Raw genomic sequence first — 14,350 nt, 5'->3', positions numbered from 1 at the left:
TAGAGCTAAACGTTTGAAAATATCTTTTGTTTTTAACCTCCCGTAAGCGACCACTTGACAGATAATAGAGGGGAAAATGAACAATAAGGTGTTGCAACATTATAGCACTCCTGGGTAGTGCAAGAGACGGAAATTTCTCAAAGGGACGTACCGGATTTATTTCTCGAAATTGACTTCTCGCATGAATGAAACATTAAATCATTAAATCAACAGTTACCATATGCTAATGAGGCAAACTTTGGACCCAATATGGTTTAAGCTCTCGTAAGCGACCACCTCCCGTAAGAGACCCCCAAGGTTTGACATTTTAGGTAGTCGCTTACAGGAGGTTCGACTGTATTTTCGAGTAAAAGAATAGCCAATAAATCTTAGCCTATAAATATGATCGCGAGTGCCTCGTAACATATAAATTGCTTTAAAATATCTTGAAATATCTCTCTAAAAATGCCGAACGCCAGAAATGTAAAACAGCACAAAATTAGTCGCTCTCGTCCTGTATGTCTTTTTACTCGCAAAATGCTGCCCCAATTTGACAATACAGTATAAGCTTAATTCACATACATACCGCTCAAGAACGCACATTGAAATAAAACTATACATGGAAATGCCGAGTGCATAATCAAAAATTGATAAATGAAGCGATTTAACATATTGAATAGCTATACATCGGATTCTCAAAATATTTCATCCGCTTGGCCCAAAAACTCTGGCAAGGGATCTTTTAGAACAGTTGCAAATTTATAGGGCTCAACCCCTTCAACTGTAAATTTATCTATTATAAAGAAATACAAACAGACATTACTATGCGAGAGAGAACACTTACCTGGCCGAAAGAAAATTCAAGTAAACTGTAAATTGAGGGCGTGCAGCAGCAAACTTTACGTTGGAGACTTCATCCTACTGAATCAATTTATACGAGTCTTAAGAGGACGAAGCTTCACAAACGTTTCAAGCATGGTACGTACAATTTTATAGGGTTGCGTAACTCCCATGCGTGAAGAGCCGAGTATACACGAGAACAAGAGGAGTGACAAGGTGCGAGGAAGAGATATTTGTTGCAGAAACTATTCGTCGTGCATGCGATGAACGTTTTTGAATTCCCATACGTCATCTGAATGTACATTCCAGTTCTTTGTGTTTAAATAACAAATGACCACATCCAGCTATCTAGAGGCATTTGTTAACAGCCCGGCACAGACCACATGACTCTATTTTTCTCTGGAGAACGGTTCCCTTTCACCACAATGATAAGATTTAGTCAGAGTTTGACCCACGCACAAGTTTGGCTCACACCTGAAACAAAGGTGCGATGTTGTAGAAAATTTACAGTGCACGGCCCCTGTTTATGTTGCCTTTTGCTATGAAAAATAATGAATAAATAATCCTCGATCTGTCGATATTACAAAGGCTAGTGGGACCGAGCAATTTAATTTCAAAAACAAATGCCATTGCGGCTTCCAAAGCTATGTGATACTTTTTAATACTTGCAACAATTCTTTAAACTGGATATTTTCTTCTAAACAATCATCGACGTCATCACTCAAATAAATGGAACGATTTGCTACACATTTGCCTTCTTCGACCTACTTCTGTATTATGATTCACAGGTATAAGTAAGTTGTTTCTTGCGTTGTAGAAAATATCTAGAAAAAGAGGGAAATGTCAAGTGGATAGTTTGGTAAGGTAAAAATACCGAGGGGGTCAATTAGTACTAAAGAAATCCGCAAAACGGCGCAAGGATAACACTAGAGTGAGTTCGTATAACCCGTTCCTTATATGTTAATGAGCCGCATAATATTCTAATGACCAGGTTGGGTACGCAAGAGATCGTTTTGCTGTTGGAATGTACTGGACTGTTTAAAATCTGAACCATAATCAATTCTATGCAAGGGAAAAACAGTGAAGGTGCGCGAAATACGCGTAGTGCTTTTGAATATTCTTGCCATTTTGTTGATGTTACATTACATTATATGGCTGGCTTTCTAACACCTGTGGCTTAGAAACACTCGCGCCGGTACTTGCACGTCATCCGTGACGTATTCCTGTTTAACATACACAGCCTTTATCCCTTTATCATGTCGTTCATTGTTTTTATTATTTCTACGTGATATTAGCATCAGACTTTACGCATGATTCAACTTCCCTTCCGCAAAGAAGAACAAGTGTAAATGTGAAAAGCACTGATTTTTCGTCGAAATGTGGAAATTATGCAAAGGTGAACTTCATAGCTTTCATAACAAGTGTCATACGCAGAGTTACGCAGAGTTTTCTCTGCATACTTGCCGCGTGAAAAATGGAGCAGAAACGCTTGCTATGCAAGCTATGAACAACGTCTTTAAACGTTACTGTTAATGTTGCAAAGTGAATCAAGCTAAAACCAACGGTGTTTGTTTTTCTTTTACAGAGTACATTAGGAACCTTCCACATCATAGGTTTTCGAAAGTTTTTTTTTTTTTTTTTCATTTTCGACATGTTTTCAACATTCTAAAATATTATGCTGAATAGAACTGTTCCTTCGCTATTTTTGTAAATGGCAAAGGTATCCTGAGAAACGTAAGCCGGTCCAGACTCCGAAGATATCTTCTTAAATAAAATGGAATGACGTTTAAAATGATAATAATAATTATAGCAAGGATTTCCCTGCTGAAGCACGAGCCACGGTACAGCCGCCCGATCTCTTCAAGAAAAATTGCGGAAGGACGTCTTTGTCATTTATGCGTTTATATGGATTAAAAAAAAAAAAAAAACCACACACACACACACACAAATTAGTGTCACAACATGTGATACGACGTAAATTACACGAGAAGACAACAAGGGGAATTGCTCTTTGCATGTGATATTACATTAGACAGTTTATGAACATTTTTTGTTCACAGATAAGGGAACACTCGAAGTTCACTCACAAAACGTAACAAATTTCATCGTAGTCTACTGTCAAATGTGCAGAAATTTTTTAACGTGACTGATAAAACGCAAAGTACTTAGGCGTTTAACAGTTGAAAGGCTTTGCAAATCATTATACCGCAAACGATCGATGAACCAATCAAGTCGTTTTCCAAGCCTTCTGGAAAAAAATCACGTGGCCTCGAACACGATTATTAAAGGTAAATACACAGGCGACCTCCCTCCCACTTTTCTTGAGAAAAGCAAGTGGCCGTACGTACAGAGGCCAGTGGAACACATCCCAAGAGCATGTCAGTAAAAGGTAAACAAAATCGCTTTTTAAACTCATCCTTTTCTTCGTAGATTGTTCATAAGGTCAAAACTACGTTCCAGACATTTTTGTTCTATGTACTGTATTTTGTACGTTTAGATATATGAATATATCTTGCGACAAAGTAGACTGCGCTACGAGCTACAGGGTAACAACATCACATGAGATCACTCATTCTGACTTGTGGTTTGCATGAGTGTAACCATCCAAAGCTCGCTTAAACAAGTCAATTTTTTTTTATTTCGTCACATTTTATATGGATAACATAGTTATTGCCGTGTTTGGGTACAATTGCTTCTTTTTATTTTCAGCTACAAGCTTCGGTTTATTGTTTCTTTCTCAAAAGGGGTGGGGTGTTGGGTTTTCGGTTGCACGGTCTTGGTTTCTTTTTAGATCGTTTTTTCGGTTTCTGCACTTACAATATCCGGTTTTTCAGTTTTTCAGTTTTTCGGTTTTTGGTGACAAGAAAAGCTATTTTTCGGTTTTGGTTATTTGCTTGCCTAGTTCCCAGCCACTTTATTTAGCCTCGGTCAATCCATGTAAGTTCAAGTGGTGTGCCACATAGATGTCACATATTAGATTAGACACGCCAAGGGACCACTTCTTGATAACTGTGCTCAGAGCGAGTCCTGAATAGCGGCCAAATTTGACCCAGATGTGTTCTACACGAATTCGAAAAAAATTCGATTTGGAGATTAGAATCCTGCATGCTGCAAGCGTGGAAATGGAGATTTTTTATTTTTTTCCAAGAGGGCAGTGTAACGATGCCTAGTAAATTCAAGCTAGTGTTTTAAAGTTGCGAGAATGTGTCGGTCCGTACGGAGAACAAACTGTGTTCGAGGTCTTCGGTCTGTGGCCTCTTGCCGTACACAAGATCCGGGCAGAGTTTTTACCAATACAGACCTCCTGGTCGGCGAATAACAAATATTTGATATTTAGTTGCCGTTTCCTATTGAAAAACTCCAGCAATCGAGGGGTTAATAGTAATGTACATGTATCAAACTTGGCAGATTCTAGTTGGTCGATTTGCACTTCTAATCATTATGTTCGGAGGTTTTTCGGCTTTCAAAGAATTTTTTGTCCAGTTTTTAGTAGGCTCCAATGCTACCTCTTCCTAAAATCCGGGTTTGTAACTTACACTAACACTCGAACACAATGAAACCACTTAAATGCGTTTGCATCTGATCTTGTCCTTACCTTATGTAAGCTTAATTTTGTTTTATAATAAAGTTTCCATATAGCGCACGCTCTGATCGGCTAAAACAGCGTGCTTTAACAGAGAACAGATTCCCTGTGATTCAGACAAACGCAATAGAAACGAGCTATTTATTTTGTCTCCAGTAAATATGGCCCACGGAGACCGTTGTTAACAACAGTAGTGTTAAAACTGTACTAAAATAACAAGTTTTGCTAGATTCCGACAAAGCAGGTAGCGAAATAAACAAATTCTCAACCTGGCGAATGCCTCGATAAAACGGCATTACATTTGTTGCGAAGACGTAAATTATAGGAGGATTCATGCTGACGTCATTGTTTACATTTTTGCTGATTTGCATACGGCTTTCCGTACATAAGGAAACATGTTAGATATGAATTGACTCCAGGCAGTTCAAGAGCTAGTGAAACTTAATACATGGTGAAAATTGTAGCTCTTTGGGTGTAATATTCAAGGAGATATTGTCTTCAAAAACTACAAAGAGGGTCTGAATGTGGGGGTCTACATGTCGATTGTCGGTTAAAATTTCTTTACTTTGTCGGTTGTCGGTTAAAATTTTCGACCTTTGTCGGTTGTCGGTAAATCTCAGTTACCTTTTTAGTCGCTTGTCGGTAATTTTTTCCTCGTTTTGTCGGAAGTTAGTAATATTTTTCGCCCTTTGTCGCTAGTCGGTTAACACCGGCTCAGACCCTCTACAAAAGTTATGGGTGGCAAAAGCGCTTATGAACTTATACATTTTTTGTAAAATTTGGAGGTTTTAAACCTGTGTTGCACTAAACGTACATATTAATATTCATTGGCGGAGTTAATCGTACTATGAACTTTCAATATTCAGAACTGATATATTTGTGGCTTCATCAGAAACTGAATTGCTTATGCTAATGAAGCAAATATTGTAAACAAGGTTTCCCCTGTACCTAGACTAAGAACTAAAAAAAAAAGAAAAGGACAGAACACACCAACTGAGCTGTCTCTGTTTATGATGAGAAGCTTTGCTTTTGTAAAAATGCTCAAACAACGCTTACATGCAGTATAGAAACGCTTGTTTGGTTACCAACGATCTCCAGTCATCCCAGCTAAGTGAACTTTAACAATTTCGTATCAATGCTCACCCGACGAGAAATCAGTTGTTCGGATATTCTCTCCTCTGCTCGGAGTAGAACCAGTGGAAGCAGTAGACTAGTCTTTCCAACTTTGACGTTAGTTCGGGCAGTCTTGCTGCAAGCGGCTGCAAGCGCCTGGAAACCGTAAATAACTGTAGCTCCTTTCAAAGACAACTCAGCATTTCGCATTTTCATCCGCAAGCTTCGAGCTCTTTGTTTCGTAATTTCCATTTAAAAAGTGCATGAGCCACAATTCGACCTGATTCCTCTGGACTATAGAAACCTATAGATCCTTATTCAAAAGATTAAACTAAAAAGCGAACTTTGAAGAGATCGTTCTTCCCTCGAAAGCCACTCGAAATCGTGTGGTTATTCCAGTGAAGTTCAGTTTGTGATTGACAGTTGTTGTCTCGTTAGCCAATCAAATTATTTGAACAATTCTAACAAGGATTATGATTGGCTAATTTTAGCGTGCTTTATCAGAGAACAGATGCACGCTGACGCCATTTTTACTCGTTTGGAAAATATAGTTTAGTTTGAAAAGTCAGGCGAATTCGTGAAGAAATTAATGGATTATTTATCATAAAGCAAATAAAGAAGCCTCGACTGTGCTCTGTTCTCTTGTAAAGCACTTAGGAAGCGGTACTGAGAGCACTCAAGAAGTAGGGAGAAACACTCGACTGCGTCTCGTGTTTCCCCTTACACTTCTTTCATGCACTACCGCTTCTAGCGTGCTTTACAACAGAACAGAGCACAGTAGAGGCTCCTTTATTTGTTAATTTGTACACTGAGTGCAATATAGCCCTTTTGGCTGCTTCACAAACTTCAACAGACTTTGGACATAATTATTGTTATTGTATGGCGGGCAAGATAAACAAAATCCTTCACTGTGATCGGCTACCGAACAGGCAAGATGATGCTAACTGTATCTTGCCCACCCTGGACCCACAGATGTGTTCTTTATCCCATTCATTGAATCCTTTATTGACCAAGCTCTGTTTGGTCAAGATGGTTGAATACAGTAGGGATGGCGCAGTGGTGAGAGCGCTCGCTTCCAACAAGTGCTTCCCGGGTTCGATTCCTAGACCCGGCGTCACGTGTGGGTTGAGTTTGTGGTTGATTCTGTACTTTGCTCCGAGAGGTTTTCCCAGGGTACTTCGGTTTTCCCCTCTCCTCAAAAACCAACATTTTCAAATTCCAATTCGATCCTGGAATGCACGGGCATTTCTGAACTATAGCTTGTTCTTGTGAACTCCATGGTGCTCCGTGGGTAAACAAATAACATATATATATTTTTTATTTTATACTGGTCCCGTTAATTTTTTACCCTTCTTTATAGAACCTCGACTCCGTCTCGGTTCATAAACGGGCAGAAAAGAAACTTGGCCAATATTCAGCCATTTTGACCTACGCTTGGTAAGTAACCCATATCAATTATGTTGGTTAATACAAGTGAACAGAGGTTGGGTAAGAGGTCAGTGGCGCTGGGTGCTTTTCAGTTATTATTAAGAGGTGACCTTGATCTACTCTTGATTATTATCTAAAATCGTTGAGGTGGCGTGTCCTGGCCCTGTGAGTCGATTGCAGAGAATGGAGCTGGATTTAGAGGAAAGTAATCAAGCGCGATATAATATCGTAGTCCGATTGTTATTCATACTGGATAACTGATATTAGTAGAAATCTACTAGTATACTAATGCAAATGCTACATTCTGATTGGCTGAGCTACTCGTATACTATCAGCCATTGGAATGCAGTAGCTGTCGGTCGTCCACGAAATGCGACGTTTTTATCGTTTTTCCGAAACTTTGGAAGAAAGTTTAGATGTAAATGGATAATTATATTCCTGAGGAGACAAAAAGAAGGACATAAACAGGTTCTTGACTTTAAAAACTTGAGATTATTGAAAAACCGGTACGCGTGCGTAAACAACTGCAAATTTACCAAGGACAATTCAATACGTGCGATTCTGTTAAAGCGTAAAGTTCAATAATGCGTCGAAAAATATTTGGAAACCATTATTTGCCTTAATTTAAGTTAGAATTCTACTAAGACAATTAGATTATTCGCTCTCGATTTCTATGAGGCGATAGTTGATTCGGCCTTCGGCCTCATCAACTATCACCTCATAGAAATCGAGAGCGAATAATCTAATTGTTAAGAGTCACTGACTGGAAATATCGAGAATGGCTGGCCAGGTTAGAAAAATCGAAAATCCTGAAACTTTACCTAAAGAACGTTTTTAGGAAGCTACTTTCGAAAATATTATTCCGATTTTCTGAGAAATTAGAGTCTTCGAGAAATTCGCAAAAAACGAAAATATAGCTTTTTCCCTCATTAAATATGCAAAAAATATCTGGAAAATTGACAAAGTTCTCGGTATTCGCGTTGAAACAATTTACAAAACTAGAACACGAGGTAAACTTAGCATAAGAGCTTTACTTTTCTTCTATCTAACAATAGGAAGTTTTAAATTTTTCAAGCATTCTGAAGGATTCCGTCGACCGTTGAAGAATTGCCTTTTCAAGCCCATATGAAAACGGCAAAAATTGCGTAGTTTTACGGGCTTAAAACGCATCTTGGTATGTCCGATATGGAACTAAAACAAGCACTGTGCAAAAGAGTGTTGTTTCTACTATAATAACATGGAAAAAAATTTCTGGGCAATCGAGGTTCACACAGGTAAAATGCAAAAGTTCTCGACAGTCTCTTCTCAAATTTGCATAATGCGGTATGTTCAAAGAACTCTATTGTTGAGTACTCTAGTCTGTTTTTGTTCCATTAGTGGGCCATGCTTTGGGGGAAATATACAAAAAGAGAGTTGATCCATGTCTTTATTACAACATTGTTTCATTATTTCACGCAAGATACACAAAAACTATAGAGAAAGCCCAAAATACAAGTTCAAAGTTACATAGATTAAACACGCTACATGTATTACGTGACTGGCGTCACGTAAGATATATTTAATTCAGTTAGCTCCAATTGGAATTCCTCGATTATTGAGGTTTAGACACTTGCTTATAATAGAACAATATAGGGGTTTGTCTTTCCCGTCTATATACACTCGATTAGCCTGCAAATATTCGAAAGGAGACTGGTCTTTTAAAGTATTTTTTAACCATTGTGTCTCGATTTTGATCTTGATGGAAAACGGATTAATTAGATGCACTAAGACCAAGGAAGCAAGTTTTCTTGAAAAATAGAGTAATAGTGTCTGATGTCTATCCCGCGATCTGACCTCGGTTGGAATTCGGCCTAGTCCAAACGTTGTGCTTCTGTCGTGCCGACCTCAAATAAATTTGGCCCGGCAGTGCATGACAAAAAGCTATGAAAGATTCAAAGGTCGAATTTAATTCAGTCGCGCAGAAGATCGGAAGAAGTTTGGTTTGCTGAAGACCTTTTGAAATGCTAAAAAGCAATTGCAGCTGATGCAGCTGATGCAGCAGGATATGAATTCACAGGGACGACGGAGTCTTTTTTCAAGTGAAGGAGGCGGGGGGGGGGGGGAGAAGGTGGGTAGCAAGTTTGTAGAGGGGTCTAAGGGCATCCTCCCCCCAAAAACATTTTAAATCTAGGGGCTTGGAAATGGTATTTTTGACATTTTCCATGGTGTAGCTCTTAAGAAAATCAACCTAGTGGATGAACTATAAAATGACAGGCACTTCTCGTGCATTTACAGCAATATATTTTGAAGGTATTGTGAGCTTGATACATCTTTCTCAGCCCTCCATGATATATCACGGCCTTAGTACTGACTGACCTGCGCTTTTACACAAGCCCCCCCTGTGTGGGATGGAAGCGCACGTTGCGGACAGGTTAAAACTATGTAAACATGAAAAACTTCCTACAGATTTGGTACGAGGTTGTAGCTTTGTAAATTTTTGGTAAATCTGTAGTCAACCAGACTTTTTTCGTTTTCCTTCCCTTCTTCTTTATTTCTTCATTTGTACCTCATACTAACACAAAATAAAATGCCATCGCGGTAAAAAGTGGAGGGGGGGGGGAACTTAAGCCCCCACCCCGGCTCCGCCGTCCCTAGTTCAGTTCGGCACGTGCATGGCAAGAGCACGCCATTCGAAGCCAAGTCGCGCTACTGCCGTGCGGAACGGCATTAGGCCTGTCGTGTTATAAGTAGTCGCGCCGACTTTAATTCAGCCTGCCGAACTGAGTGCATGTATGGTTCCAAACGTCGTGCTACTGCCGCGCTTGAGTCGAAGTTCTCGGTATTCGCATTGAAACAATTTACAAGACTAGAACACCGGATAAACTAAGCATATTGAAAGCTTTATATTAAATTAAATTTTGAGGGGTTCCGTCGACTGTCGAAGAATTCAAGCCCCTGTGGAAACGGCAAAAACTGCGTAATTTTACGAGCTTAAAAGGCGTTTTCGTTTGCCCAATATCGGGTCGAAATAAATACTTTGATTAACTTTTGGTCTTCTTCAATCGGTATTTGGAACAAAAAATCTGGGCAGTGAGAACGCGCGCCAGCAAACACAAACGTTTTTAAGGCTAAGTGAACTTACTTGCATAATTGACGAAAATTGAAAAGTCTCTTTATAGAACGGACTACTCGATGTATTTCTAACAGCACTTTTTTGGTTGTTGTTGGTTTCTTCAATTAGTTAGCCTTTTGAAGATTAACCCCTAAGTTGTACGACGAGCACCCCCGTTATTTTTATATGAGTTTCCCACCCCCGGGGGGGAATGAATAAAGTTTGCATGCCGTATAGCGCGACTTAAACCGTGCCGAACTGAATTCATAGCCTGCTGCATCAGCTGCCGATGCTAATATTTGTAGCATTTAAAATGGCCTTCAGCAAAGCAAGCGTCTTCCGATCTTCTGCGCGACTGATTGAACTCGACGTTTGGAATCACCGCTGTTCTCTTGTCATTGCCACTGCCGGGACAAATTTATTTGAGGTCGGAACGGCACAAACGCGACGTTTGGACAAGGCCGAATTCCAACCGAGGTCAGATCGCGGGATAGATTTCAAACAGTCTTACTCTATTTTTACGAAAACTTGTTTCCTTCGTCTGGCTGGATCACGTTAATAAAACCTCTTCGTTTCATTAATTGCATCTAATTGATTCAAGATCAAAATCGAGACACATGCTAAAATTTACTTTAAAAGACCAGTCTCCTTTCGAATATTTGCAGGCTAATCGAGTGTGTATAGACGGGAAAGACAAACCCCTATATGCTTCTATTATAAGCAAGTGTCTAAACCTCAATAATCGAGGAATTCCAATTGGAGCTAACTGAATTAAATATATCTTACGTGACGCCAGTCACGTAATACATGTAGCGTGTTTAATCTATGTAACTTTGAACTTATATTTTGGGCTTTCTCTATAGTTTTTGTGTATCTTGCGTGAAATAATGAAACAATGTTGTAATAACGACATGGATCAACTCTCTTTTTGTATATTTCCTCCAAAGCATGGCCCACTAATGGAACAAAAACAGACTAGAGTACTCAACAATAGAGTTCTTTGAACATACCGCATTATGCAAATTTGAGAAGAGACTGTCGAGAACTTTTGCATTTTACCTGTGTGAACCTCGATTGCCCAGAAATTTTTTTCCATGTTATTATAGTAGAAACAACACTCTTTTGCACAGTGCTTGTTTTAGTTCCATATCGGACATACCAAGATGCGTTTTAAGCCCGTAAAACTACGCAATTTTTGCCGTTTTCATATGGGCTTGAAAAGGCAATTCTTCAACGGTCGACGGAATCCTTCAGAATGCTTGAAAAATTTAAAACTTCCTATTGTTAGATAGAAGAAAAGTAAAGCTCTTATGCTAAGTTTACCTCGTGTTCTAGTTTTGTAAATTGTTTCAACGCGAATACCGAGAACTTTGTCAATTTTCCAGATATTTTTTGCATATTTAATGAGGGAAAAAGCTATATTTTCGTTTTTTGCGAATTTCTCGAAGACTCTAATTTCTCAGAAAATCGGAATAATATTTTCGAAAGTAGCTCCCTAAAAGCGCTCTTTAGGCAAAGTTTCAGGATTTTCGATTTTTCTAACCTGGCCAGCCATTCTCGATATTTTCAGTCAGTGACTCTTAATTAGAGCTCGGTTGCCGAGAACCAAAACCTGCTCCTTAATCCCCATCGTGTGGTGAGTCGTGCACTTGAGCAAGAGTGACTCAGGGAGCAAAAAAATCTTCAATTCATTTGTTATGCTCAAGACAACATTTCATGTATTTCAAGGATTTTTTATTAGTATGAATTTGTGTCTTTTAGTTTTCGGTGAGGACGACAAGATTTGATACCATCTGATTAATTGGCATGCTCCTTCTGTTAACAAATCCGCCGTATCGTTTTCGATGCTTTAAACGTTTTGCTAGTGAAATAAGCTTGTCCAATATACATTGTAACAAGTAACCGACAATATTGACAGCTTGTGGGTTTTTTTAAACACAGTTTAGACTTGGCGGTTTGACTTCCTTTCCCTTAAGACTACCCAATGAATTATATCCTCTCAGAAGAAGACAAAACATTCTTTTGAACTGCTCCAACAAAATATATTTTGATAATTCGTTACCGTGACTGATTTGGCTACCGGTATGCTCATTTTTTAGTTCCTTTGACACCCTTAATTGTGTAGCTTCTATAACTAAATTTTTTCATTGAAAAAATATTTTCAGGACTGATGAAAGATGAACAGAGCAAGGAGCTTTGCCGTGGAATTTTTGGACTTTCTTCATTTCAGGAGGAACCGAAAATCCCTCCACAAGACAGGTACACGTAGTTAGTTATGTTTTAATTCGCTCTGCTCGAACTAAAGTAAATTATTTTCCTCTTAAATTTCATACATTCAAAGCAAACAACACTGCTTGATGGTTGGATGTTCAGGTATTCTAACCTCATGAGAAATAACAAAGTAAAACAGAGAAAGGAAAAATTATTACCTCGAAAAAGCTGATTATCACCGTCAGACGCTTCGAAGAACCCGGCTTAGACTCAACGAAATCCTTCCTCTTTTTGTCCGCGGAATTCTTTGCCTTCCTAAGGCGTTTTTCGTCGTCAGATTTTGAGGCGAGGTCATCCGACTCATAGACTTGAACCACTAGCCAGCCGTCTTTGCCGCGATCAGCGATCAGCGATCTTTATTAACTTCTGCCTCTTGCGAATGATTTGTTGTGCTTCCTGTGACAAACTGCGCACTCGAGTGGGGTCGTCAGCACTGGTCTTTATTCGTGCTAATGAATTTATGGTATCCCATGGCCAATCAAAAGGCGCCACAGATACTCCTGCAAAGAATTGCTTACATACCAGCGGAAAATACATTTTTTAAGTCGCGTAAGAACCTAAGGTGCCTTACAGTCTAGAAATTTAGTTGTCGGCAACTATTTTGTTATCAGCAACTAAATGTTATCCACAACCGAAAAATGTATTGTGTAAGATGAGTTGACGAAAACTAAACGCTAAATTTTTAGCTATCTACAACTAAGCACTTTCCCTTTTTGAAAAGAGAAACTACACAAAAACCAACTATATTCACTTGAGAGAGGTGTCCGCGATTTGTTGTATAACAGAAGGGAACATTACGTCTTTTAGTTTAATGCCAACTTCCTTTTCCTCTATTAGAAACTAAAACTACTAATAATGGTACAAAGAAAGTAGTGATTTTACCACAAGGTATTTTAAATAACAATTTTCGAAGCTAATTGACTTGAGCTGAAAAACTCAACCATTTTGCGTTTGACCATCGCAATGATATTACTACATGAGCCTGGACAGGTATACAAAAGAAAAAAAAATTGTATGACAACGTTTCCAGATTTAACTCACCCATTTGTGAAAGGCAAACTTACTTACCTAATTCTTTCTGTCCGACACTAATTGAAAATAACCCAACCAAAATGTCTTTGGAATGAAAAACAGAGAGGAATTTTAAGGCATTCAGTTTACGCTTTGTTTGTGTTATGTTTTCGTGTCAGGTTATGATAAGTCAGATGGAATACCAAGTGAAGGTTAGTTCAGCCATAATCTCCTACTGTTAAAATCGCTTTATAGATGGAAAATTATGCTTATATTATATCTGCTTTAAAAAAAGACTGAAAAGGCCGGGTAAATAGAGGGTATTGACATCACCCATTATTTCTTGTAATTTCGCTGTAGAAATCTCACCAAACTACTCTTTTCAGCTATTTTTTTTCCGTCGGAACTTTCGCTCGACGCCGAAACGTTTATAGCTAAGTAACACTTGCATGTCGCACTCATTTTTCATGCAAGGTCAAACTCAGGGATAATGAATCATGTCCTCGATTCAGTGAAGCAATCAGAGAGCTAGAAACTCAGTAATACGAGGTCGAGAAGAAGCACTAATGACTGGCCCATGGAAACCCGAGACTCTGGGGAACATTGAGGTCGAGGGGAACCAAAACTCACTGTTTCCCGCGGGACCAGTCATTAAGTGTTTTGTTATACCTCCCAGCTCAAAAAATAAAAAATAAAAAAAAACTGAGAAGAAATAGTTTGCTTGAGGCCGGCTGGCTTGCAAATTTGCAGCAGTTTCAAGGAGCACGACCTGATCACGTGCAAGTCGAAAGTTGAAGTGTTTGTTTGTTTGTCCCCTATTAGCTCTCAGCTTAGAACTAAATACTTATCGACACTTAAATAAAGTCCAGTCGGGGTGAAAACGCATTTGAGTTGGGAGGTATAGCAATTATCATTTATGGCTAAGTTTAGTGGCCAACACTAACACATCATGTAAACATTAATGGATTAACGTAGGAAACTGCACAGTCATAAACATAACTTTTCCCACATCAACTTATTTTGATCGGGTTTCA

At 38.9% G+C, this 14,350-nt stretch overlaps 1 protein-coding gene across 1 annotated transcript in view; it reads left to right on the top strand.

The window, feature by feature from the left end:
* Positions 1-3,056: 3,056 nt before the first annotated feature.
* The window catches only part of LOC110043766 (short transient receptor potential channel 5-like), a 45,341-nt gene continuing 34,047 nt past the window's right edge, over positions 3,057-14,350 (top strand). Inside the window, exons 1-4 of the mRNA XM_089297303.1 lie at positions 3,057-3,208; positions 6,876-6,952; positions 12,200-12,293; positions 13,496-13,528. Of these exons, the coding sequence (XP_089153429.1) occupies positions 12,212-12,293; positions 13,496-13,528 (115 nt within the window). The 5' untranslated portion in view covers positions 3,057-3,208; positions 6,876-6,952; positions 12,200-12,211. The remainder of the gene's footprint in view (positions 3,209-6,875; positions 6,953-12,199; positions 12,294-13,495; positions 13,529-14,350) is intronic.

Source organism: Orbicella faveolata, unplaced genomic scaffold, assembly GCF_042242905.1.
Source record: "Orbicella faveolata isolate gen_17 unplaced genomic scaffold, um_ofav_v1 contig_1, whole genome shotgun sequence".
Taxonomy (NCBI): domain Eukaryota; kingdom Metazoa; phylum Cnidaria; class Anthozoa; order Scleractinia; family Merulinidae; genus Orbicella; species Orbicella faveolata.
Note: the sequence above shows the minus strand (reverse complement) of the source record. Positions and strands in the feature narration are given on the sequence as shown.